The 22,073-nt window shown below is 56.0% G+C and overlaps 7 protein-coding genes across 7 annotated transcripts; 2 read left to right on the top strand and 5 right to left on the bottom strand.

The window, feature by feature from the left end:
- Positions 1-306: 306 nt before the first annotated feature.
- On the top strand, positions 307-1,311 carry COL26b_002667 (uncharacterized protein; the record flags this gene model as incomplete). The annotated part of the gene is made up of 4 exons (XM_053175580.1): positions 307-492; positions 618-675; positions 736-1,178; positions 1,258-1,311. The coding sequence occupies 4 exons, from the start codon at positions 307-309 to the stop codon at positions 1,309-1,311; spliced, it is 741 nt and encodes a 246-aa protein (XP_053040584.1).
- Positions 1,312-2,612: 1,301 nt separating this feature from the next.
- On the bottom strand, positions 2,613-3,512 carry COL26b_002666 (uncharacterized protein; the record flags this gene model as incomplete). Its single annotated transcript, XM_053175579.1, has 1 exon — positions 2,613-3,512. The coding sequence occupies one exon, from the start codon at positions 3,510-3,512 to the stop codon at positions 2,613-2,615; it is 900 nt and encodes a 299-aa protein (XP_053040583.1).
- An 806-nt stretch (positions 3,513-4,318) lies between these two features.
- COL26b_002665 (uncharacterized protein) lies at positions 4,319-6,073 on the bottom strand (the record flags this gene model as incomplete). The annotated part of the gene is made up of 2 exons (XM_053175578.1): positions 4,319-5,037; positions 5,098-6,073. The coding sequence occupies 2 exons, from the start codon at positions 6,071-6,073 to the stop codon at positions 4,319-4,321; spliced, it is 1,695 nt and encodes a 564-aa protein (XP_053040582.1).
- Positions 6,074-10,643: 4,570 nt separating this feature from the next.
- On the top strand, positions 10,644-12,346 carry COL26b_002664 (uncharacterized protein; the record flags this gene model as incomplete). The annotated part of the gene is made up of 2 exons (XM_053175577.1): positions 10,644-11,339; positions 11,393-12,346. The coding sequence occupies 2 exons, from the start codon at positions 10,644-10,646 to the stop codon at positions 12,344-12,346; spliced, it is 1,650 nt and encodes a 549-aa protein (XP_053040581.1).
- Positions 12,347-13,092: 746 nt separating this feature from the next.
- Positions 13,093-13,521, bottom strand: COL26b_002663 (uncharacterized protein; the record flags this gene model as incomplete). The annotated part of the gene is made up of 1 exon (XM_053175576.1): positions 13,093-13,521. One exon carries the CDS (start codon positions 13,519-13,521, stop codon positions 13,093-13,095), a length of 429 nt encoding a protein of 142 aa, XP_053040580.1.
- Positions 13,522-14,703: 1,182 nt separating this feature from the next.
- Positions 14,704-16,824, bottom strand: COL26b_002662 (uncharacterized protein; the record flags this gene model as incomplete). Its single annotated transcript, XM_053175575.1, has 2 exons — positions 14,704-16,353; positions 16,597-16,824. 2 exons carry the CDS (start codon positions 16,822-16,824, stop codon positions 14,704-14,706), a joined length of 1,878 nt encoding a protein of 625 aa, XP_053040579.1.
- Positions 16,825-21,604: 4,780 nt separating this feature from the next.
- Positions 21,605-21,907, bottom strand: COL26b_002661 (uncharacterized protein; the record flags this gene model as incomplete). The annotated part of the gene is made up of 1 exon (XM_053175574.1): positions 21,605-21,907. One exon carries the CDS (start codon positions 21,905-21,907, stop codon positions 21,605-21,607), a length of 303 nt encoding a protein of 100 aa, XP_053040578.1.
- Between the last annotated feature and the right edge of the window lie 166 nt (positions 21,908-22,073).

Here is a 22,073-nt window from a genome sequence, read left to right as displayed (position 1 = left end):
CACAGTCCGTCTAGCTCTCGGTTATTAGTACATGTTGATACCCTCCGACTCCCTTCGCAGTCGACACTAGTCTCCCCTCCCCTCCATATGTCCAGCAGCTTGCTTTGACAAGACGCATACTACAACGCCACGCTGCTCGCTTGGAGTCGCCCGCCGCGTCAAACGCTCTTATTACCGACTCAAGATCGACCAGCACAAGCCACGGCCGTTATATCTACCCAACCCAGCCCATCCGATCTCCACAGTTTTTTCCCCGGGACCTTCCTGCCCGCAAAGGCACACTGTTGATGTAGAGTTCGGCCCCGGATGGCGACGGCGACCCCAGAGCCAGACTCGAAAGAGTCTCCAAAGGCTCAACCTCAACCTCCACCCCAACCACAGCCACAACCTGCAGATTCAAAGCCTCCAAACTTTTATGGTTATTTGATCAACCAGGACAAGGCGCCAACCCCGATTCTAGACGCCCTTCTCCGCGCCATCGCGAACCACATTGTACGTCTGATCATGTTCCCCATTTCCGCCCGCCCTTGCCTATCCACCCCGCTTCGCAATTCCAGACGACAACTGACATACCCCGCCAACAAAAGATCGCAGAAATCGGCGACAAAAATGTTCAGGCCTTGACTCCTCAAAAACTTGCCGCCTTCTACAAGGCGGTTGGCGGCAACTATGACGGTAAGCATATCCTTGGATCACCATGTGCAACCTTGCCATGCTGACGTGCCGTCATCGCAGCCCTTTTCATCGAAATGCCCTACCCCGCCATATCTTACATCTGGCAGGTCACTGGGTGCCAACACTCCCTGCAACCCTCCGAAAACGATTTCGATGCCCCTTCCGTACCGGCTTTGACAAAACGCGGCTTTGTGCGATGGGAAATAATCGAAATCTTACTTGACCCGGAAGAGCATGTGCCCTTTATCCAAAACGCAGTCAAGAATTGGAATCTCAAGCATCCTGTGACGAACGAACCGTTTCCTAAAGATCTGCCCGACGACGCCTTTCCCGCCCAGCCAGACCCCGGGATCTCCGAGTGGCATAAGAAATGCGCCGAGAAGTTGAGGAAAGCTGCGACCCCCAATCCAGACTCGACCGCTCCGAAGCCCGCCGCCGCCGCACCACCTTCAAACTGGCCGCCGGAAAGGGACGAGCCGAGGGTCAAGGCCGCCTACGTGCACGTTCGAAACCCCTATCCAAAGGCATCACCACCTCCGCGCGCCCCCCAGACGGAGTACTTTCCCCCGCCGACACGGCCAGTGGCCTACAGTCATGTACCGGGTCATGGCGGACGTTATCCCCCGTCCCGGCTGAACATTCCAGCAGCGCGATCTCCCGAGCAAGAACGGTACCGAGGTCAGAATCAGAATTCACCGGATGATCGCCGCCGCCGAAGCTTCTCCGACTACCCATCTCCCTCGGGTGATCCCATGTATGCTTCGGAGCATCTCCACCCAAATAGGCCACCCATGCAACCTCGAAGGCATAGTCAACCTCGTCACTACTCGTCCTCCTCGACTTCCGATTCCGAGGAGCCAGGGAGCCCACGATCCAAGCGCAGGCCTCACACGCACCATTCCAACGAACCCCCACCTCCAGGCTTCCGGCGCATGCCTCCTCCCCCACCATCGGTTCAAGTACCGTCAGGGGCTCGCCTGCATCGCTCGGAGCTACGGGCAGACGACCCTCGCCGTCGAAGCATCCCGATCGTCGAGAAAATCAGCGAGAAAGTGGCATCTATCCTCCCCAACGGCCGTTCACCGGACCGGCAGCGCAGCACTTCAGGTCGCCGGAGCGATCCACCCTCCCGTCGCAGCCGTGAGCATCTTCCCACGTCGAAGCTGAACCGCAGCTGGCCCGACATCGCTCCGGATGAGTCAGAAGAATCTGAATCTGAGGAAGAGGCGCGCCGGCGTCACCGGCGGCGTGAGGTGGAGGAGAGAGAGCGAGCAGAAAGGGAAAGGCAGCAAAGAGCCCGTGACAGAGAGCGCGGCAGGGACAAGGATCGAAGACGCGACAGGGAGAGAGACAGAGACTACGAACATCGAGAGCGCGACAGAGGAGAGCGGGTAGTAGACTGGGAGAGGGACGAGGACAGGGAAGCTCGCCGACGGCGGGAGCGACTGCACCCTGTGCGTCCGGAGGCTCAGCGCCGCACCAGCAGCCACGCCGACATAGATCGCATGCGTGAGCGAGGCGAGCCTCCCTGGGAACCTCGGGACCGTGAGTTCAGAGATGATAGAAAGAGGTACAAGGAACCGCGCGGAGCCAGTCCCACGATTTCTGGCGTTGGCGGGCGTCAATATCCCAGTACCAAGCAGGCATGGGATTGATTTGGACCATGGGCATCGATTTGAGCGGGCAATCTTGAGCGATTTTGGTGGATTTGGGCTCGGGTGGACATATAAAGGGATATCATGATGATCAATCTTCACGCTTCAATCTCTGTACAACATGCTTATCTCACCTTGCGGACCGAGAGTCAGATGAGTGCACATAGGGTAATGAGACATGAACATTCTGCTGGAATATCTCTCATTCGTTAATGCATTTCTATCTCAAAATGAAGCCAATCGATGCTATGCTCTGCCAATACAACCAACGTTCCTGCCATGTTACCATTCTCCCTCGAAGCCGTCTCCTTCCTCGTCCTCTTCATCGTCGGACATGAGATCCTCGCTTGGGAAGCAAGAAACCATGATGGTGTCAATGGGACCATCTTTGCCAGGGCATAAGCCATGTTGTTGAGAAGTGCCACCGTATTCAGAAGGCCCAGAACTCCGGACTTGGAGACACTGGAGCAAGTCGTCGAGGCCCTCCCTAGAAAAGTCCTTGCTGCGGCCCGTAAGAATATCGCTGCCGGCCAGCGACATGCGATCGTGCGCAGAGTACTCGACGCGCTCCGAGTCGGTCTCGTACCTGAAGCGAGGCCTCCGCGATTCTACCTCTTCGTCCGTGGTGTCAAGCTCAGAGTCCGGCTCCTTGTTCACGATCTCGTCCAGAGTGTCGTACTCGAATTCTTCGGCGTCGGCAATGGCTTCAAAGACGTCGCATAGATCTTGCTTGCATGTCCTGAATCCATAAGATGGTTCAGAGCCGGAGCTCCCGTCGACGTCCATCTCCTCCGCCACAGCATACCCCTCCCCCGGCTCCGTCTGGCGCCTCTTGCGCGGTCCGTTGTCCCCGCCGGTATCCTTGCGCTTGCTACCGCCGACTTCCTCGCTTCTCTCCCGCGGGCATCCCCGCTCGTTCGCCGCGGCGGTCATGGACTTGGCGATGGGGAGGTGGTACGCGTTGACGAAGCCCTGCGGCAGGCTCCTCGCCTCGGGACAGCCCTTCCGCAGGCGCGTGATGCGGTGGTGGTAGGGGCATTGGCGCTCCACCTTATGGACGAGGGACGGGTGGAAGGGCCGGGCGAGGCAGCGTTGCGAGGTTGGGCCGGGGGCGCATTTGTTGCGGCGGTGGAAGAGTTGGCAGTTGCAGGTTGTGAAGTGGACGTAGATTCGTTGGCACATTTTTCGGTGTCACGATGCGTTTTGTCGTATTTTTGCTTGGTATGCTAATGATGACCGTTTTTCGGTGGTGCGTAGTGGTGAATTTGGCGATGTTCTTTTTGGTGTTGTGGTCGGGTGGAGGGTATGTTCAGACGAGTTGGGTGGCAATAGGGGGCGATAGTAGCAAGTTGGCTGACGTCGGTTGAAGGGTTTAAAAAAAAAAGAGTATGAGATGGAAGGAGCGAGTGAGGTTGAGGCTGTCGTGAGGAAGGGAGTCTCGTGGTAAGCAGAGTCCGTCGGGTAGTTGTTGACTTTTTCCACTCTAGACCCGTTGGTGAAGCGGCAGGCTTTTTGGGTAGGGGCGAGATAGACCTGCGAAGGCAAAAGCTTCGCCTGTCCACGCTGCCGAGAGAATAAGTGGACTTGAAACGGTGATGATTGTTGCCTGGGAAGATGTACCTGAGAAGCTGCAATTCATTCCAGAGTATTCACCCAGCCGAGGGTTGTTGATTCATTTACTCTGCATTAATACCCTCAAGTCAAATGGGTTGTCTGCAGCAAGATTTTCCGTCCGAAATCTCTCCTTCTAGTAGTGACGAATGATAAAGGAAGAGACAAACTACAAACAAATCTGCCTCAGCGTTATTTCTTAAATCAATAGGACATTGCTCATGTATCCTCAGACGTGGCCACACTCAAAACGATACTCTTGAAATGTCGAAAGATGGTAATCTAAAGAGTGGTGACGATGCGTTCTCCTCGAGGACAACTCCCAAATTCTATCGTTCTGTATGTCTAAACCTTTCCCGTCAACATCTCTGCCTATATCATGCGCCCCTTTCCACATCCCTGCGCCCTTGCAAATCCTCTCGACTGGTATCATCGCGGGTAACCAGCCCCTGCTCCGTCACATGCTCCTGGTCCAGGCTGTACCTCTTGATCGTCAGACTCAGCACCATGCAAAACCCAGAAAACGCAATCAGACTGATCCAAATCGCCCTCAGCGCGTCGCAGTATGCCTCCACCAGCTCGGCGCGCACAGTGTTCCGCGGCATCTGCTTGATGATCTCCACCACGATGGTCGCGTCGCGGGAGTACTCGTCCGCCACGTGCGCCAGGTCCGGTACGGCCGCCAGCTTCTCCCGGAACGCGTTCTGAAAGATGACGCCGGAGACGGCCACGCCAAGGGACTGACCAAAGGTGCGCAGGAATGAGTAGAACGCCGCGGCCTGGCCGTTGAGTGCCGGCTCGCACGCCGCCTGGATCGATAGGGCCATGGCCGGGAAGAGCATGCCGGTGCCCAGCCCGATGGGGATGTTGAGCCAGATCCAGGCCGGCACGGTGGTCCCCGGCTTCATGAGGCACAGCAGTCCCGCGCCGAGGGTCGTGATAACCCAGCCTGACCAGATGGACCAGCGGTATCTACCCGTGATGCCGGCGACGAGACCGACGGCCATGGCGGCGGGGGCGACGGTGAGGGTCTCGGGGAGGGCGGCGACGGCTGATACGACGAGGGAATACGACTTTACGGCTTGGTAGTAGAGGACTGCGAAGCTATCAGCATTGAAGCAAGAAAGGGGTAAAAGCGCATAAGGAGATTTCTTACTGAGAAAGTAAAGAAGAGACCAGAGAATCATGCCGTGAAATACCGTCATGATGTAATTCGCAACCATGGTCCAGTTGTTGAAGATGCCTTTGTCAATCATAGGCTCCTTTGCGAACCTCAACTCCCAGATCCCAAACGCCACGAGGATGAAGATCCCCAGAACGAGCGGCAGAAGCGACCTGAAGGATTTCCACTCATACATGACGCCGCCCGTCGAGATCCCAAACAAGAAACTCGTCGAGCCCGCCGTGAAGAGGAAACTCCCCAGCCAGTCGAACCGGGCGAGCTTGCCCGCGATGTCCCCCGGGATCTTGGCCTGCTTCAGGAAGAAGAAGATCATGACGACGCCGACGGCGATGATGGGCAGGTTGATCCAGAAGATCCACGCCCACGTCACGTTCTGCGCGAAGCCGGCCCCGATCAGCGGGCCCGTGACCGTTCCGACGGACCAGACGGCCGAAAGCAGCGAGAACCACTGCCCACGCACGGAGAGCGGCACGAGGTCCGTCACGATGACCTCGCACAGCGCGAGGATGCCGCCGCCGCCGACGCCCTGGATCGTGCGGCCGACGATGACGACGCGGAAGCTCTTGGCGACGGCGCCGACCACCGAACCCGCGGCGAAGAAGAGGGCCGAGACGTAGACGAGGGGCTTGCGGCCGAAGATGCTGCTCAGCCCGGCGACGGTGGGCTGGAGCACGGTGCTCGCGAGGAGGAAGCTGGTGCCGGACCAGAAGGCCTCGAGGGCGGTGCCGCCGAGCTCGGCGCTCATTGTCGGGAGGGCGACGGAGAGGGTCGTGGCGTCGAAGGCGACGGCTAGGGCGACGGTGCAGAGGGCGCCAAAGGCGAGGAGGAACTCGCGCGAGGGCTTGAAGACGAGTTTGCCATCTTTATCGACGTGTGTTGTTCGTTTCTCTAGGACCACTGTCGGTGGTGGTGATGGTGGTGGTGGTATGTGTGGTTTTGAAGAAGCCATTTTGAAGGTTGTGGTAGTTTGGAGATGATTCGAGAAAAGTAATGGTGATGGATGGTCAAATTGTAGACTCGATGTTTTTGATGCTGATAAAGGGGTGCTGTTATTCAGAGACTATGGACCCGAGCTGTGAATAAGTGATTCAAGAGTCAATGCCTCTTAAATACAAAGCTGAGCATCCACGCTCGAAAGCTGTCAACGACTTCTCATCCTCTCCGCTCCACGTCAGGAGATGTCTTCATACAGCATCCACAGCCAACCCCTGTTGGTAAGCCATACATACACTATATGCTTGTCTGCGGCTCAACACATGGTCGACGCGCTAAGGGAGCTGCGAATGGCCTCATGGGCAGCCAAAAAGCGGACCACCTCTAGTAATTCCGACGCTAATCAATTACTCCGCCGTAAATATCGACTCGTCAGCATGCCCTGTTGCCTGGGAAAAGCTTGGTCCGCAGGGCTGTCGTGATGTACTAGTCGGTCGAGTTGAGGTGGGTTTCGCCCGACGGAGGGCACACCGGCGCAATGAAGTGCAGGCCAGAGCGGCAAACACCGCGATCGTGAGTCGCATCCATTCCGACGGACAGGGCGGGCGAAATGTTCTGCCGAAGGGTGCTCTTCCGGGCTAGACCGTTGACGGCTCGGACATTTGTGGGTCCAAACCCGGCGGCGGACACCGCTAGCGCCGGTGAATTGGCCTGGTAGTCAGGCAGGTTTGCATGCAAGTACCAGGCCAAATGAACATTTCAAGCTAGCCTGATTGGGGGACCAAATATTCCCTTGCAATTCAGATTCTTGGTCAATTGTGTTGGTCAAGTCTTTCCGATTTCTTTCCGATTGTGGCACTTGCCCGAAGAAGCAAAAGTTATGAAGGATTCGTCTGCGTCATCTTGCAATATCCCCATTTGCCGGGCGCTGGTCATCCGCCTTGAGTCGGACTCACTCTCGCCTGATCCCCTCCGGCCCCACCCGAATTCGCTCGAATCTCGAGCAGCCGCGCGACACGCTTGTCCGCTGGACCATCGCTGTAGGTATGGTGGACCTCGGGAACCTCCCTGTGAGATATCTTGGAGGGGAGGGAAATATGCGGGAGATTAAAAGTCGGGATCTCCATATGCGGGCCAAATAGACCGAATTCTCGGGCCTATCCCCGCCCGGCCTGCTGCCGCTCGGCCGAAATTCCATCGGAGCCTTCCAGAGACCGCAGGAAAATGATTAGCCATAGCTGCTCCGATAATGACCAAGGACAGATAGTAAGGAGAAAAAAGACGAGGGTAGTCCTAAACCTGTCGAAAGAGCCCTGCACGTTCACGACTCATTATGCAGAAAGGATTTGAGCAGGAAATTCTCCGAAACCCTTGGACCGGCCTTCCCTGCCGCAATGTGGCCACTCAGCCGCATCGTTCCGGCTATGAAAACCAAGCCAGAGTTGATTCCGAGCTCCGATGGTGGCCACCCGAATGGCTGAGACGGCCCAGCCTTCAGCGACCTTCCTGGTCCGCAGCAGCAATTGTCGGAGGAAAGAGCTAATCCTCACGAAAACGAGCAACTTGCGGGCGTTGGCGAAACATAAGAAATCAATCTGTGATGGGCAGAAACTGACAGATTTACTTCAATATTACACTTCCCCTCCTCCTTTCGCCTCATGCACTTGCTGTGCTCCGTCAGTGGCTCCTGGGAAAGTGGTGTCTGACCCGGAGAGTTAGGTGAGTTGCCAAGAGAAGGCTAATGACTGAGATTCGTGGAGACGATGGCCAGTGGGAACCAAACGTCAAACTTGTCAGAACCTTGCCTTTGAACGGGGAACCCCCGCCAGACCCGAGAGTGTCGACTTAAGTCAGTCTGACAGTGTAATTGCCTCCCTTTGAGTCACAACCGCCTGATGGTGTGTCACAGACCAAGCTGCCTTCTTGAAACCGTCAGACAACTCTGCTGAGCAGAATCGTCGACGCCGACTAAGCGGATGAATGACACGCAGTCGCTTTCATGATGAAGGGTTGCTGGCTAAGTTCCTCGTGTTCTTGTAATGACTCGTAGAACGGCAAACTCCTAGACAAACCGGTTCACCGTTGGAGTGGGATGCCACACATCAACCGCAAGGGACCCTTTACAGTCGTGGCCCTAGCGGCTTACAACCTATCCCCGATCAGCTGGTCGCCCTGAAGAGCTGAAGGATGGCAGGCTTGAGGAACTCGGGCCTCATGAATGTCAAAGCAGTGTCGATACTCTGCAGCTGGAGGGGACGTGCGAGTGCAGATGTGCCGGCAACCTGATAGTTGATGCCACGCGGCATTGGTTGACTCTGACAGGTGGACGTCCCTTGCCGAGCGGAGCGACATTGCAGACTGTTGCCGCTGCATGGACTTGTCGATGCCGCTTGGTTCGGCGTTGGAGCATTGTTATTCGCTTTCCGGCGCTTCGTCCTCTTGGTTCCTCAGGGCCTGAAGTCTTGACAGGCGGTTGCCATCATCACGGCCCAATCAGACATCTGACAGATGGAGATCGGTCGTTTCTGAGGATTTGCCGGCGAGTGCCCGGCGAGTGCCGATGGAACGGCGTTCCTGTGAGCTTCATCAAGCACGTAACGACGCACAGATTTCCCTCATGCACCGCTGGCTGGGGGATGAGAAACAGGCGTGCAAACCTTGGCAGCCATGATGACGAGGAGCAGTTCTCTCGGCAGTCTGGATTCTGAATTCTGGATTCATGCAGTGGACATGCGCGTCAGTCAGTCCGGGGAATGTTATGAGTTGTCATTTGAATTTGATGGGCAGTGTCAATCAGATAGACGAACGTCTGAGAGGTTGAAGATGGACGTTTGAAATAAACTCGCAGCTGTCGCGCCAACGCTACATTAAAAAGTGGATACCGCTGATCCTTCTTGGACCCACTCCAGCCCAGTGCACTTGACGCTAAGATGATCGATTCACTTTCGGCCAGCGCGGGACGACCAAAGGGGAAGAACCCCTTGTCAGGCAGTCCACCTTCCTCCTCGACACCTCGAGCAACAGTCCCTCCCTCCTGCCATCTACAAACACAGTTTGGCACCAGATTTGAGCTCAATAGAAACACGAAGCTTTCCGTCTCGTCGATTTGGTTACAACTTACCTTTCTCGAATACGATCCACCACAACCTCTTGACGACGGAACGCGAACAAGATTACTAGTCCTCAGTCAATGTTCAGTCAACATTCGTCGTTCGCTTAGAATTGACAACAACCGCCTTCCGCAGGACGTTTTGCCAGGCATTGCCCGCGACTGGATTACCCTTTCGGGTTCGGGCTGAACCGGATGAAACGATCCCATCACCTTTAATGACGAAGCAACTCCACGCCGTCAAGTGTCGCGTGTGGGTGGGCAAGCATCCGATTACCATACCGCTGGAACCGCCGACTCAGACAAGACTTACCTGTCCTGCCGTCCGACTCAATGAGAGCCGTCTCTACCCATGGGCCAACGGGTCTCTTCCCGTTTATCCATTGGCCTAATTAGCCCCGTTCCGGGTCTATGGGAGAGGCTTCGTCAACACCATGACGCGCTCCGCCCCGCGGGATCTAGACACTCCGCCATGTTCCCTGCTAGGGATTTTCTTTTTCTTTCTTCCACTCACTATCTGTCGAGTTCCTCTCGATTCGCCGGAGCCGGAGCCGGAACCGATACTGTCATTCAAGTCTGTTCCCCTCGCAGGACCCAACGGCTGCCTGCCGGTCTGCGGTCAGACTTCGGCGACCCTTTGCTATGAACCACCTTTGTTTGAATGTTTGGACCAAAGAGACTTATGCCAAACTCCTAGTGGCTGGGCATACATGCGTGCTGGAGAAGATTCAACGAAGATGTCCTTCCAGGCCACCAACATGCTGGCGCGCACAAACACATACGCTGACTGACACCTGTCTGAGGTGCCATTTATCGACCGGCTTGCCGAAGAGCCGGGTTATCCCCCGGATGATCGACGCCAGGATCGTGGCCGCTGCTGATCTCTCCTCGCACATTTTGTTTGCCGTCTCAAACATTGTGCGCTCGAGCACCGATGGGAGCACCCTTGGTCGACTGCAGTCCGCGCCTCGTCAGGGCTTAGCGGCGCATGAAACAAACCTTCGGGGAGGCCAGACAACAACGTATACACCATCCGCCTAATCCCAGACCACCAGAGATCGTCCTCCGCCAACGGCGCGATCCCGCTCGATCGTTAGAAGTTTTCCTATTCGCTAATGCGTCGAATAGGCGCTGTTGAGTTTCGCAGGCGTCCCATCGGTGATCCAGCCCTTCCGTCGTTCTGTTGCCAACCAGGCATTGGGCTGCTAATCAACCAGCCCTGTACCGCGGATTCCCACAATTTTGCCTGCAGTTCGTCGCTATGACATAGTGGTGTTCTTCTTTTCCCTCCCGCTTGATCTACCGGCCCTCGCCTTTTGGTCTAACCCGAAAGGTTGACCTCGGAACCTGTGTTTTTGGGACGTCGGAACCAAAACTTGTGAAAAAGAGCTCGGCCCCTCATACCCTCCGGAGTTGATTCCTATGATCTGTTGAACAACGACACGGCTCTCAACATACCAAACACACTACTGCAACAATGGTAAACACCGGCAAGCCATCTGGTGGCTGCAAGCTTTGCAGGGCCAGGAGGATCAAGTGTGATGAAGGCAAGCCATTCTGCATGCGGTGCAAAAAGTCCAGGCGTCAGTGTCCTGGCTACCGCGATCCTTTCGAGGCCAATATCCGCGATGAGACCGAGGCGACGATTAAGAGATTCAAGAAGTCGAGGGGTGAAGACAGCTCAGAGGACGAAGGCAAGGGCCCATCACCAGTCTGCAACAAGCAGTGCTTGACATCGGTGGCTGGGCCAAAATACAAGACGTTCGACTACTCGAACCCGGCTGCGTTTCCGTTCCGCGCAGACGATGACTCGACCGAAGACGACGAAGACATTCCTGTGTCCCTATTTGACTCTCTCGACGAACAGGCCTCTTGCTACTTCCTATCAGAGTTCATCATTGTACCCTATACGCCCACTGCCAGGGGCTATTACCGTTTCCTTCCTCGGTTCTTGAGTCAACCGAACGTCTCCAAATGTCTCTCGCAAGCTTACAAAGCCGTGTCCTTGGCGGCTCTGGCGAGTCGACGAACCGTCAACGCAAGCTCTGCCTTATTTCACGCTCAGAACCACTATATGAGAGCTGTGAGAGCTGTCAACAAAGCCATCATGGACCCTGAGGAAGTGAAGAACGACCAAACACTTGGAGCAGTTCTCATGTTGGCGTTTTACGAGGTAAGCGCGTCGGATTGATATTTGAGGTGTTAAGAGGACTAACAAATAGATAGATTCTGACCGCATCTCGGAATTCCATTGCGGAGTACACCAACCACATGAAGGGAGCAGCCATTATTGTGAAACTCAGGGGACAGAAAGGACTCGAGACACCCGAAGGCGAGGAGATGTTCGCCATCACCAGAAACCAGTGCCTGTCAATTCACTGCCTGCCAAATTCACCAGAGGTAGCCGAGTTTACTTGGCTGCTTCACCACGAATGTCGCGGACGTATGCAACACGCCATCGCCAGCATGGATATTCAGAGCAGTCAAATCAGGCAGGACGTCGACAGAATCCTGGGTGCTGGGGACCGCAAGCCCGAGACGATTCAAAAGGTGCTTGACGCTCTCAAACGTGCCCAGGCGCTCGAGGCCAAGTTCCGCAAGCTTAACAATGACCCGAGCCCGCAATGGAAGGTTGATACTGTCGACTGGGTCATGGATCGGCAAGACAACGAACTCGATACGGCACCATCATTCAATGGACCGATTTACGGCTTCTTCAATCTTCCGCTAGCCATCTTGCACGTTGCCACGTGGTGTTGCCATCTAATGTTGACAACCACCATCTTGCGTTGTATGGCCTGGCTGGTCGCACCTGACGACTACCGCATGGGAGAGGAGTATGAAGAGCTGAAGAGTTCGGCGATCTTGCGAATCGATGACACCATCGCCTCGGCACCCTTCTTCTGCAAGTGGAACGGCTACGGAGTCGTCGTGGCACAGTTTCCTTGCGGACAAAACACCAAGCCAGATGATCCGCTGAAGGGAGCCGCTGGGCTCATGATTCTCTGGCCATTGGTCACGGCTTACACCAGCGACTTTGCGACCCCGAGGCAGAAGCGGTTCTTGAGGGGCCGGCTCAAATACCTCGCTGACGTTGCTGGTATCAAGCAAGCCAATGTCTTCCTCAATGTGAGTTTGTCCAGCACAGGCAGACAGCGTACTCCTGCTAACAAGTGGTAGATGCAGATGGAAGATGTGTCTTCGCCATCCAAGGAAATTGAGCGCGACCGTAGGCAAGGCGTTCAGCCCACTTCGGATGGTCTAGAAAGCCTGCGAGCGTTTCCGTTTTAAAGCATCTCTCTCACCGAGCGTGTCCATCTTTCACATTTTCATGGGACAAACCCGGTTTTCACACTCGGCGATCGGCGACTGAGCTTGGCATCAGCAGCAACACACTCTTTTCACTTCTTGTACAGACGATTTTATTTCACACGCGTTACGACATGGCGGGCATGGGGCATGGGGTGCATCGGAGGAGGTCCTCTGGAGGAGTCTTCTTCTGTGGTGTTGGGGGCAGGCGGAAAAGCTTGAAGCTCCAATGGGAGAATGTGGGTTTTGTTTATCTGGGTTTCTTCTTTTCCAGCCGGTTTATCATTTAGCGGGGTTTCTTCATTTTCTTGGTCCGTCCAGACTTTCCTTCTCTTCACTGTTGATATATCGTTCCATGCCCTGGTTTCTGTTCCCGTTTCCAAACGGTCCTTCTAGACAGTTGTTGGCACGACTTGACGAATTCTGCATGACTTGGGTTTTTGAGAAGAGCACGATGAGACGACTTTAGGGGAATACAGACGAACTTCTTTCCTCAAAGACATCCCTGATACTATCGCATGACGCCTATCCCAGTGATCTGTCTTGATGCAGTGCAAACAAACCAACCCAACACGAAGAGAAAATCCAACATCTGACACTCTCGGCTAGAACCAACCTCACCTCCCGCGCCGTCCGACGCCGATCCTATCCTCCCTCGTGCGGCCCCCACGGCCCCCGTCTCCCGGCGTCGGCGTCGTCTGCATCACAGCCGCACCCCGGCCCGGCTGTCCCAGCCGCTGCACCGGCGCCTGCTGCTGCTGCGCCCTCATCATCTCGCTCTGCCGCCTGAGCAGCTCGGCCTGGTGCGCCTCGTACTCTGCGTACTCCTCGGCCGAGATGTCCGGGTCGTACGGCTGCTGCTGGCGCTGCGGCGACGATGATGGTAGTTGTTGCTGCTGTTGGAGGATGCGTTGCTGCTGTTGCTGCTGCTGCGCCTGGATCAGGGCCTGGCGCTCGCGGAGCATGGCCTCGCGCGCGCGGCGGTCTTCGTAGGCTGCGATGTCCTCGGCGGTGATGGAGAGGGTCGTTGCGGGGCGGCGGAGCATCTTGGTCTAGGTTGGGGGTTGGGTTGGGTGAGTGAGGTGAGGTGAGGTGAGGTGAAGCAGGGGGCTGAGAGGTGAGTTTGTGTTGGTTGTGTCTTGCTAAGCAACACGAGACAATATGGTGTGATGCGCGCGGCGAGGTTTGGGGGTTTGGTTCCAACGTGATCCGATACTCGTGACGCAGCAGCCTAGTGAAATGCAACTCGGCGATGAAAAATACAGTGGCGGCGATGTGAGGAACAGTGTGCTCTCTTGGGTTTCCGTCGGATTAGGCAGTTGCTCAAGGTGCAGCTGGATGAGTTTACACCTTTAGCCAGTGGACCCGCAAAGTCGTCCTTGCAAGGGGTTCTTTTTCTCTCTCTGCGAAGAAGCGGCGCGGGAATATGCGAGAAAGATGCCTGAGCCTGCGAGAGATAGGGCGAAGCGGCGTGGGGTCGTGGTGAAGAAATGTGTATGCGTCAACGGGGGGGGGAGCGCGGAGAGCTGACGATGCAGTTGGTTGTCGTTGGTCGTGTTGTTGATTTTTTGCTCAGTTGTCGCTTTTTTGGCGCGTCGGCGGCGGCGAGAAAAACACCGCTGGAAATTCAGCGACAACGGGTCACCCAACCCCCGGTCCATTTCAGCCTGCCCCGTCCATCAATGTGCCCTGCGACTAGCGTGCGGGTCTTGCCGGGGCGATCCGCGGTGGGGGGTCGGCACCGGGGGGGCTCAAGTGCTCGCTCACGCGGGCGAGGGGGCTGCCGGCGGCTGTGGCCAATTGGGGGTTGTTGGAGCGGGACAGTGTTGGCCGTACTGTATCATTATGTTGGGTGAAAGCAGCAGCAACAGCAGCAGGCAGCGAGCAGGCAGCTCAGCCCTAAGAGAAATCCATCATGGCTGCTACCCTCGGATTGTACCGCCTTGTGATCGGCGGGTTCAACCAGACTTTTGTGTGTCAATGTGATTACCACCGAAACTACTTTGGTCTCGATGGTCGCTGGATTTCTCTTCCTTCACTTAGCCCATGTGGTTTCGGTGGTAATCACATTGACACACAAGAGAGAATTCACATAACCAGAGAGGATTCATATTATGCATTGTTTTCATTTAGATTCGTTCTACCCTGTAAATGATTGTCCCTTTCCCTTTCATGCCCATGAACCTCGTTCCGTCGTAAATTTGTATGATATCGTGTGCCTCCCGTTCTCAGTACACCCCCGTAGCGTAGACGTGCTCCGCCTCCCATCGCAGGAAATCGCCCAGGTCGTGCCCGAGGTTGTACCCCATCGGCACCACCTCCGCCTCCCCGTCCGTGCCCCTCACCATGACGAGGTCCATCATCGGGCTGGGCGGCAGGCTCTCGATGCTCTCGCGGTTGTACCGCTTGGGGTGGCCCTCCATCGTCCACCGCCGGATGTTGCACCCCTTGGTGAGGAACTTGGACGCGTCGAACTTGCCCTCGTTCCAGAACCCGCTCGGGTGCTCAAACTCCACCGGGATCGGCAGGTTGATGTCCGTCGAGACCGACGACATGGGCGAGTACTCGGACGCCGTCGTGCTGGCGCTAACGCTGGCGGGGCTGGCTAGTGCCGCTGCGGCGGCGGCGGAGGAGATGAGCAGGCCGTGGTGGTCGAAGCCGAACTCCTCGAACCAGTCGACCAGGTCCGCCGTCTCTTCGGCCTCCGACCGCTGCGAAAAGTCCGACGGGTCCGAGAAGAGGTCGCCCGCGCCGCCGAGGATGGCCATCTGGAATGCGGTCCAGTCCAGGGTGTCGTCCGGGTCGATCTTCATGCCCTGGACGACGTCGGACTTGGGGAAGCGGATCTGTCCGTGGCGGAGGTTGGGGTGGTTGAGTGTGTAGTTTGTCGACTGGAGGAAGACGAAGTCGTCCTCGTCGACGGGGGCGAACGTGCGCGTCGCCTGTTTCTGCGTTCTGTCTGAATATGTCGTCGTGTCCGGTGTCGTGATGATGACCTCCGGTATCGTGGCTAGCTGTGGTGCCTGCGGCCGGGGCGCGAACCTCAGCGGGTTCTTCGCCGGCGGAGGGGGAGGGGCGGCCATGTCGTCAATCTCCGCGGTGTCTCTGGTCGTGGAATCTCTGGCGGGCGCGGCGACGGGCTTCTTTCGCCGCGGGGACTTCTCCTTCACCGAGAAGCGCCGTCGCACAGCTGGTTCGAGGGGCTTAGAATGTGACACGGTGTCGCTGGATGTAACCACCATGCCAACACCTGCCGCTCCTATCCGGCGGGGCAGGTCTTGGAGATGGAAAGGCTCGACGGGTGTCTCACTGCCGTCCGTGTCGACTGTCCTTGCGGTGTCGCTCGAGATGCGAGCCTGAGTCTCCCGGCCGGCCCTCAAGGCTTGAAGGTGGTCTGGTGAGAGGAGCTCGTTGACCTCCATCTTGCGGAAGAACTGGCCGCTGAGGATGTCGACGACTTCCTCTCCGAGCTGCCATCGAGCGTTCTTCTTGGACCGTGACTTTGATCGCTTAACCTTCTTTGACTTCTTCCTGCGGGGTCTGGATGTTGATGAACCTGAAACATTGCGGACTGGAGGGGGAAGGGGAGGAGTGCTGTTCGCAATGGCATGAGGTTTCGTTGACCACATGAGAGGCGATTCCATGTTGGTGATGGTAGGAGATGATGGACGCCTCGTCTCTGGGGTGTTGAAAGACGAGACGGCGACCTTGGCTTCTTCGATGGCTGTCCCTACGGCCTTGAATGCCTCGTCTGTTTCTCGGATGAGGTCTTGAACATTTAGTGACCAGTCATCCGGGCTGTTGTCCGTTCGTGACGCTGAGCTGGCAGGGGTTCCTCTCAGCGCAGGATGTTCTCGCGAGGTCCTAGGCCTGGTGTCCTGTTGTGTTTGTAAAGGAGCGATGCAAAGATGTCTTCGGTCCGCGAGACGTTTTGGTGCCGAAGAACGAGACGCTCGAGGCGGCGGCCGCGGCGGACAAAGGACGGCATCTCTGCTGTTCGTCGAGGCTGTATCTGTATGACTCTGGGAGCTGCACAAAGAGCTGGAGGACGAGCTGGGTGAAGGCTCAGGCAAGGGAACAGCTTCGGTCGAGGTCCTCTTGATGCTTTGTGTCCTTCGTACGAGGGTGTCCTCCCTCGATGGCCTGCGGGCCTTGGCGTTGGATGGACGTCTGGCCGGCGCCCATGAGTTTGACTTTTGTTGTTGTTGCTGCTTACGTCGGGACTTGAAGATGAAGAGGTCCTCGCTCGCGGCCGAGTCCTCCGAGTGGCGACGTTCCTCCTCGGCGTCGACCGCCTGTGAGCGGCGAGGCGAGATGAACCTCCGGATGCTGAAGCTCGACCGAGACATCCTGATGGGGAGTTTGGGCGTACAAAGGGGATCATGCAGCTGGTCGGGACTGACAGTATGGTTCTATATCGACTGGTACATTGGCATATATGAGGACACGAAGGGGTGAGGGGGGCGCTGTCTCTTTGGGGGCCTTTAGCGAGTGACGTGACTGAGAGCAAGACCCATCAACCCAAGGGAAAGAAACAGGACAAAGAGAAAAGAGGGATGGAGGTCATCCGCAGGCAAGGGCAAAGGCCGCGAGGGTTGGCTGTATGTATGTTGTTCTCGATCTGCAAGTACATAGTATCACAAATAAAAGCAAGCGAGCCGGGGGCCATGTTGGGCCAGCTGATATGTATGGTTCTGCCTGCCTGCCTGGCTGTCGTCCGTACGGGTGCAGTGTATGTCGAGCGAGCGCAGGCAAGTTGGGAGCGTTATCCGGAGGTCCATGGCAGACAAGATGCAGGGTGGTAGTGGAAGTGGTCGATGGGAATGGTGCGGTGCGAGCTGCGGCGGTGCAAGAAGCCAATGCGATCCCTGTCTGGTCGTGCAGGCAAACTGCGAGAGGGCGGAGGCTTGTAGGGTTCGTGTGTCTTGCCCATCGGCCTGGGGTGGAGGTGGTTGACTCTTCCCGGCTCCTCTCGTTATTTTTGTCCCGCTTATTGGCTGTCTCTGCCGGCAGGTTGCTATTACTGGCCCATTATGTATGCCTCTGCAATGGACATTTTTCTCGAGGAGGGGGGGCGGGAGACTCTCGTCGGGGGTGGTTTTCCTGGTTTCCTTGCTGGCTGGCTGGCTCGTGGTGGTGGGCGGCGGGCGACGACGGCCCAGGGGGGGTGACATTGCATGCGTTCATCGCCGGCTCTCCCAGGCGTGAGAGATGTGATTGTTACAAAGATATGAATTCCAGATAGACTGCTTTGCTGTTAAGTTTGGAATACCTCGCCGCCGCTCTGCCGTCGTTTCCATGGTTCTTGCGGCCCCCCGCCCCGGCTCACAGAGCTAGCCAGCCCATCGTGCAGTCAGCCTTATGGAGGAGGAGGGGTTGCGTTGCTTGACGCGCCGTCGTAGCTGTCCAGCAATATGGAACATCGCGGCCGACGTAGAGTGACGGATCAGCTCAGGATCATCCGCCCGTCGCAATTGGAGGCGTATGTCGCACCGCGAAGAGAGACCTTCGGTCACCTGCAGGCCTGAGAGAGATGCGACTCGAGGACTTCCTCGCTGTACGACGACGCAGGCGGCGACGTGCAGTGATGGGCGACCAGTGGGATTCCCATCCGGTCCGGCTCCCTGGCAAGGACTCGCTAGCTTTTGCCCACGAGTTCAACTTGCGAAAGTAGAAGCAGGGGAGAGAAAGACTGTCGACTGGTAGAGCCTGACAATGGACCCGGCTTGCGCCCAGCAAGGTACAGCATTCACCCAAGAGTGGCCCCAACGGTGACAGGACAAGGGAGCCATGGGGACCAGACAGCGCCCTTGCTGCGTCTATGCAGCGACTGACGATGCCACAATGTTGAAAAGGGACATGCTAGCACCAACACAGCAGATGCAAACGACTGACTGACAGACTGCTGACGGACATCTCTGAAATGACAGATTGACACGTCCAACTGCCGAGAGTTATCATCATCCAAGGGTTCAGCACTTGCTGGGCCTGCGGTAGAGACAGCAGCGGCGGCAGCTTACCTGCAATCTGTCAATAGCAAGGCGATTGATTGTTCCCGGATCAACATGCACGTAACGTAGTCCTGCTGGGCAGCCAAGCTACAGGGGGGTTGGGATACCACCTTGCTGAGGTCTTCCACGCTCCCTACCAAGAAGGGCTTTAACAGCAACAGGCAGACAGACAAACCCAGACGTGCTAGTGTCATTCAATCAATTTGTTGCCGGGACTGCTTGTCGATACGGAGCAAAGCAGATCATTGCAGAGCCTCTAGGACCGAATGAGGGGTTGGACGCGAACTGGGGCGATGATGACTGGGCAGGCGCGGGTCGGAAGCAAGAAGAAACAGAAAAGATACTTGGAAGAAAAAAGAGTCCGCGGCGGCCGCATTTCTCATGCGCCTTCCCGGTGACGCGATCTGGGATTTTGACAAAAAGCCCATGGGTGGTAGTGGCAGAGGGGACGGGGGCCTGTTTCATATCCAAGCAATTCCAAGAAGATGCTTTCCCAGCGGAATAATCCAAGGTGCAAGTCGGTCCGGCAAGGTGTCGACAACAGACTCGGCCAGACAGGCTAGAGCGAAAAGAGGATATCGACGGGACCTGGGATTTGAGAAAGACGTGGGAAGACGGGGCGGTCGACTGCTTCCCCGGCCGTCGGCCGTAAGCAAGACACGGCGAACCCACGAACCCTGGACCGACGACCTATGTCCGGTGACGTTGACGATGGACTGTTATTGGTTCCATTGGCTGGGATGAGCCGGTGAAGAAGCAAAGGAACTCGTGTTGAAAAGTGAAGTGCGCCGCCCCCATTCAGCAGTTGGCTGTGTTGTGGTTGTGGTGTGGCTCAGGAAACATGCAGAGGTTGGGTCAACCTGCTCTCCTCGAGTTGCGAATAAGTTGACCTGACTGACTGAGTGACTGCCTGCCTGCCATAACCCCCCCACTGTGCCCCAACGGCGCCCTCTTTGCCTCTCCAGCTGACCTCTGAGTCGAGAAGGTTCCTGGCCCTTGCAGGAACCGTCTTTGTGCCCTGGAGCTAGCGCGCGGGGTTCGGGGGCCAGTGGGTGGTGGTTCCTGACAAGGTGCCCGTCGATTCTGATGAATGAGCCTCGATCAGGTATAGAGGCGATAGAGAGGAGGAACAATCACTCAATCCAACCCAACCCGTTCCAACCAACCGCGATTCTAGAATTACCGACAAAGAAACAATCTCGGTCACTTTGCTTTTTTCTTCAACGCAAACTCTTCAAACCCACACATTTTGCCCATTCCAACCCCGATCGCCACGGCCGTCCCTCACCACGCCTGATCAACACCCCATCGAGCCCGCAACTTCCTTCATCCTAACCACCTTACTCTGTGCTGTTCTTCTGCGTGGTATGCTAAAATTGCTGATAATTCACGAGCTGCTCGCGTTTCCGTATCTTTGCAAAGTGCAGCAAGGCGCCTGAGTCGGCCCTCCGTCATATGCCCAGAACGCCGTTCTATTTCAGACCTCTCGAATGGAACATCGGCGGCCAACCCCTGCCGCCATCAACACCCCTGCCGCTGTTGCTGCCGCTGCCGCCGTCGCCGCCGCCGCACATGGGCAACAGGGGGGGCCGTCAGCTCTCCATCTAAATACCTGGGCCTTTTGCCCTATAATACCACCAGAATCTATATACCCAACTCCCCAAGAGAAACCTTAACCCCAATAAGGATGACAGGCATGGGAATGACAAGCAGGGGACGAGGACAAAAACTTGGTCGAAGCTGAACTGAAAGTCCGTCCGTCCGTAAGAACGAGGTGATATCCGTACAGCCAAAAAAACCAATTAGACATAGACAGCCTGCTGCTGCTCTCTTGCTCACCGCAGTAATCAACACCCATGTCCCACGTGCCCCACGGTTCGCATTGAGGACTGAGACAGGCACAGTTGAATGCGTGCCGTCGATCCAGCTCTCTCCCATCTCCCAGTATTTGCTTTTTCGGCCGGTTGGCCCCCTCATGTTAAATGCCTGTCTCGGTGGTTTCGTAAGCCCCGTACGGATAGTGTTCTGTTTATCGGTGCCATACGGACGTAAGAAAAGGACTCCACCTTGGCAAACACGCGATCCTCACGACACTTTCGAGACATTTTGAGGTTTCCCGATCTGGCCGAGAAAGGTCCGCCTGCAGGTACAAAAAATCGTATCGAAAATTATACGAATTATATACGTCCGTTAGTTTCCACCCAATCTTTGCCAGTCAACCCAGTAAGCCTGATAGGCCAGCCCAATGTGAGAGATGCAGAAGATGGAACAAGGTCGCCGTGCGTGGCTAGCAGATGGCTACTGACTCCTTCATCGGTGCCGTACGGATTCGTTTACAGTAAACTCAGGAAAGAAAATACTGATTAGACCGATATGCACATTAGAAAGAAATCTCATGAAACAAGTTTGGCACATAGGAACCGGGGAGCGAATCCGTCGGCCCCTTGTGGAGAGACCTTCTGCATCTTGACCATATTACTACAAGATCTGGATATATCCCGGCGCTTGCCCGTGCTGATTGTTCTCTTAATACTATCCTTGCCGCAAAGTCATCAGGCTTATATGAAATTCAAGTAAAAATGGCTGCGACTGCCTCACGCCGGCTTAAGCGCTCGCTTGGATGTAAGCACGGGAAGACACCGTAACATCGGCAAGTTCGTTTAACAATTATGGTATTCTCATCTCTATACGGCCGGGCAAAATGCTACTCTAAAGTTGCAATTCTCATCCTCCTCGCTCCAAATCCCAAGCCAACGGATCATTTCCCCTGGCCATGTCTAATCGGGTAGTAATAGAAATATCTCTCTTCCTCAAGAGATCTGCCCCTCTTCCCCTTTTGCCAGTAATTCCGACATATTTTCCCATCTCTAAACGCCACTAAAAATGAAGAACCGATCGCGCCTCGTCAAGTGACAAGGGTAGCAAGCACCTGGTGATGACTGCATAAAATAACCGCGGCGATAATATTGGTGGTCTCTTTGAATAGAAGTTTTTTTGGTTGCTGATTATCTTTTTGATGTTTTTTTCGTCCGAGTGGACTGCAGAGTTGAACTCTTCCGGGTATCGTTGTGTGTGGTATTAAGTGGTATCGATGATTGGATGTGATTTTGTGTCTCTCTTACAAGATCTCGCTGTTAACGCGGATCTCGTGGTTCGTCGTCGTCTTGATGTAAGACTTGGCGGCGTGCCTCGGGACGTAGGGCGTCTTCTTGACGGGCTCGTCGACCATGAGGCGCTCCTGCTCCTCGGGGGCGCCGTTGGAGAAGAGCGAGGAGAGGGAGGAGCTGCGGCTGGTCCTTTTTGAGGTGAAGCTGGCGAAGGAGGAGACGGAGTCGCGAGAGCTGGAGCTGCGATGGCCCTTCTTGAAGGCACCGCCGAACCAGCTGCTGCGCTTGCTAGTGCTGCTCTTGGGGGAAAACATCTTGATTTTTGGGGGTGGTGTTCGACGGGGGTTGTCGGAAGTAGGGAAGTTGTTGGTTGCTTGGTTGAAAGCTGAAGAGTGGCTGTTGAAAGCTGGTGATTGTTGTAGTTGAAGCTGATGATGAGAGTGAAAGTCCGGTTGCAGAAGGGCGGGTGAGACCTTGGAT

The sequence above is a fragment of the Colletotrichum chrysophilum genome (assembly GCF_026319265.1).
Source record: "Colletotrichum chrysophilum strain AFK26 chromosome Unknown scaffold_13, whole genome shotgun sequence".
NCBI lineage: Eukaryota > Fungi > Ascomycota > Sordariomycetes > Glomerellales > Glomerellaceae > Colletotrichum > Colletotrichum chrysophilum.
This window is presented reverse-complemented; position numbering and strand designations above follow the sequence as displayed.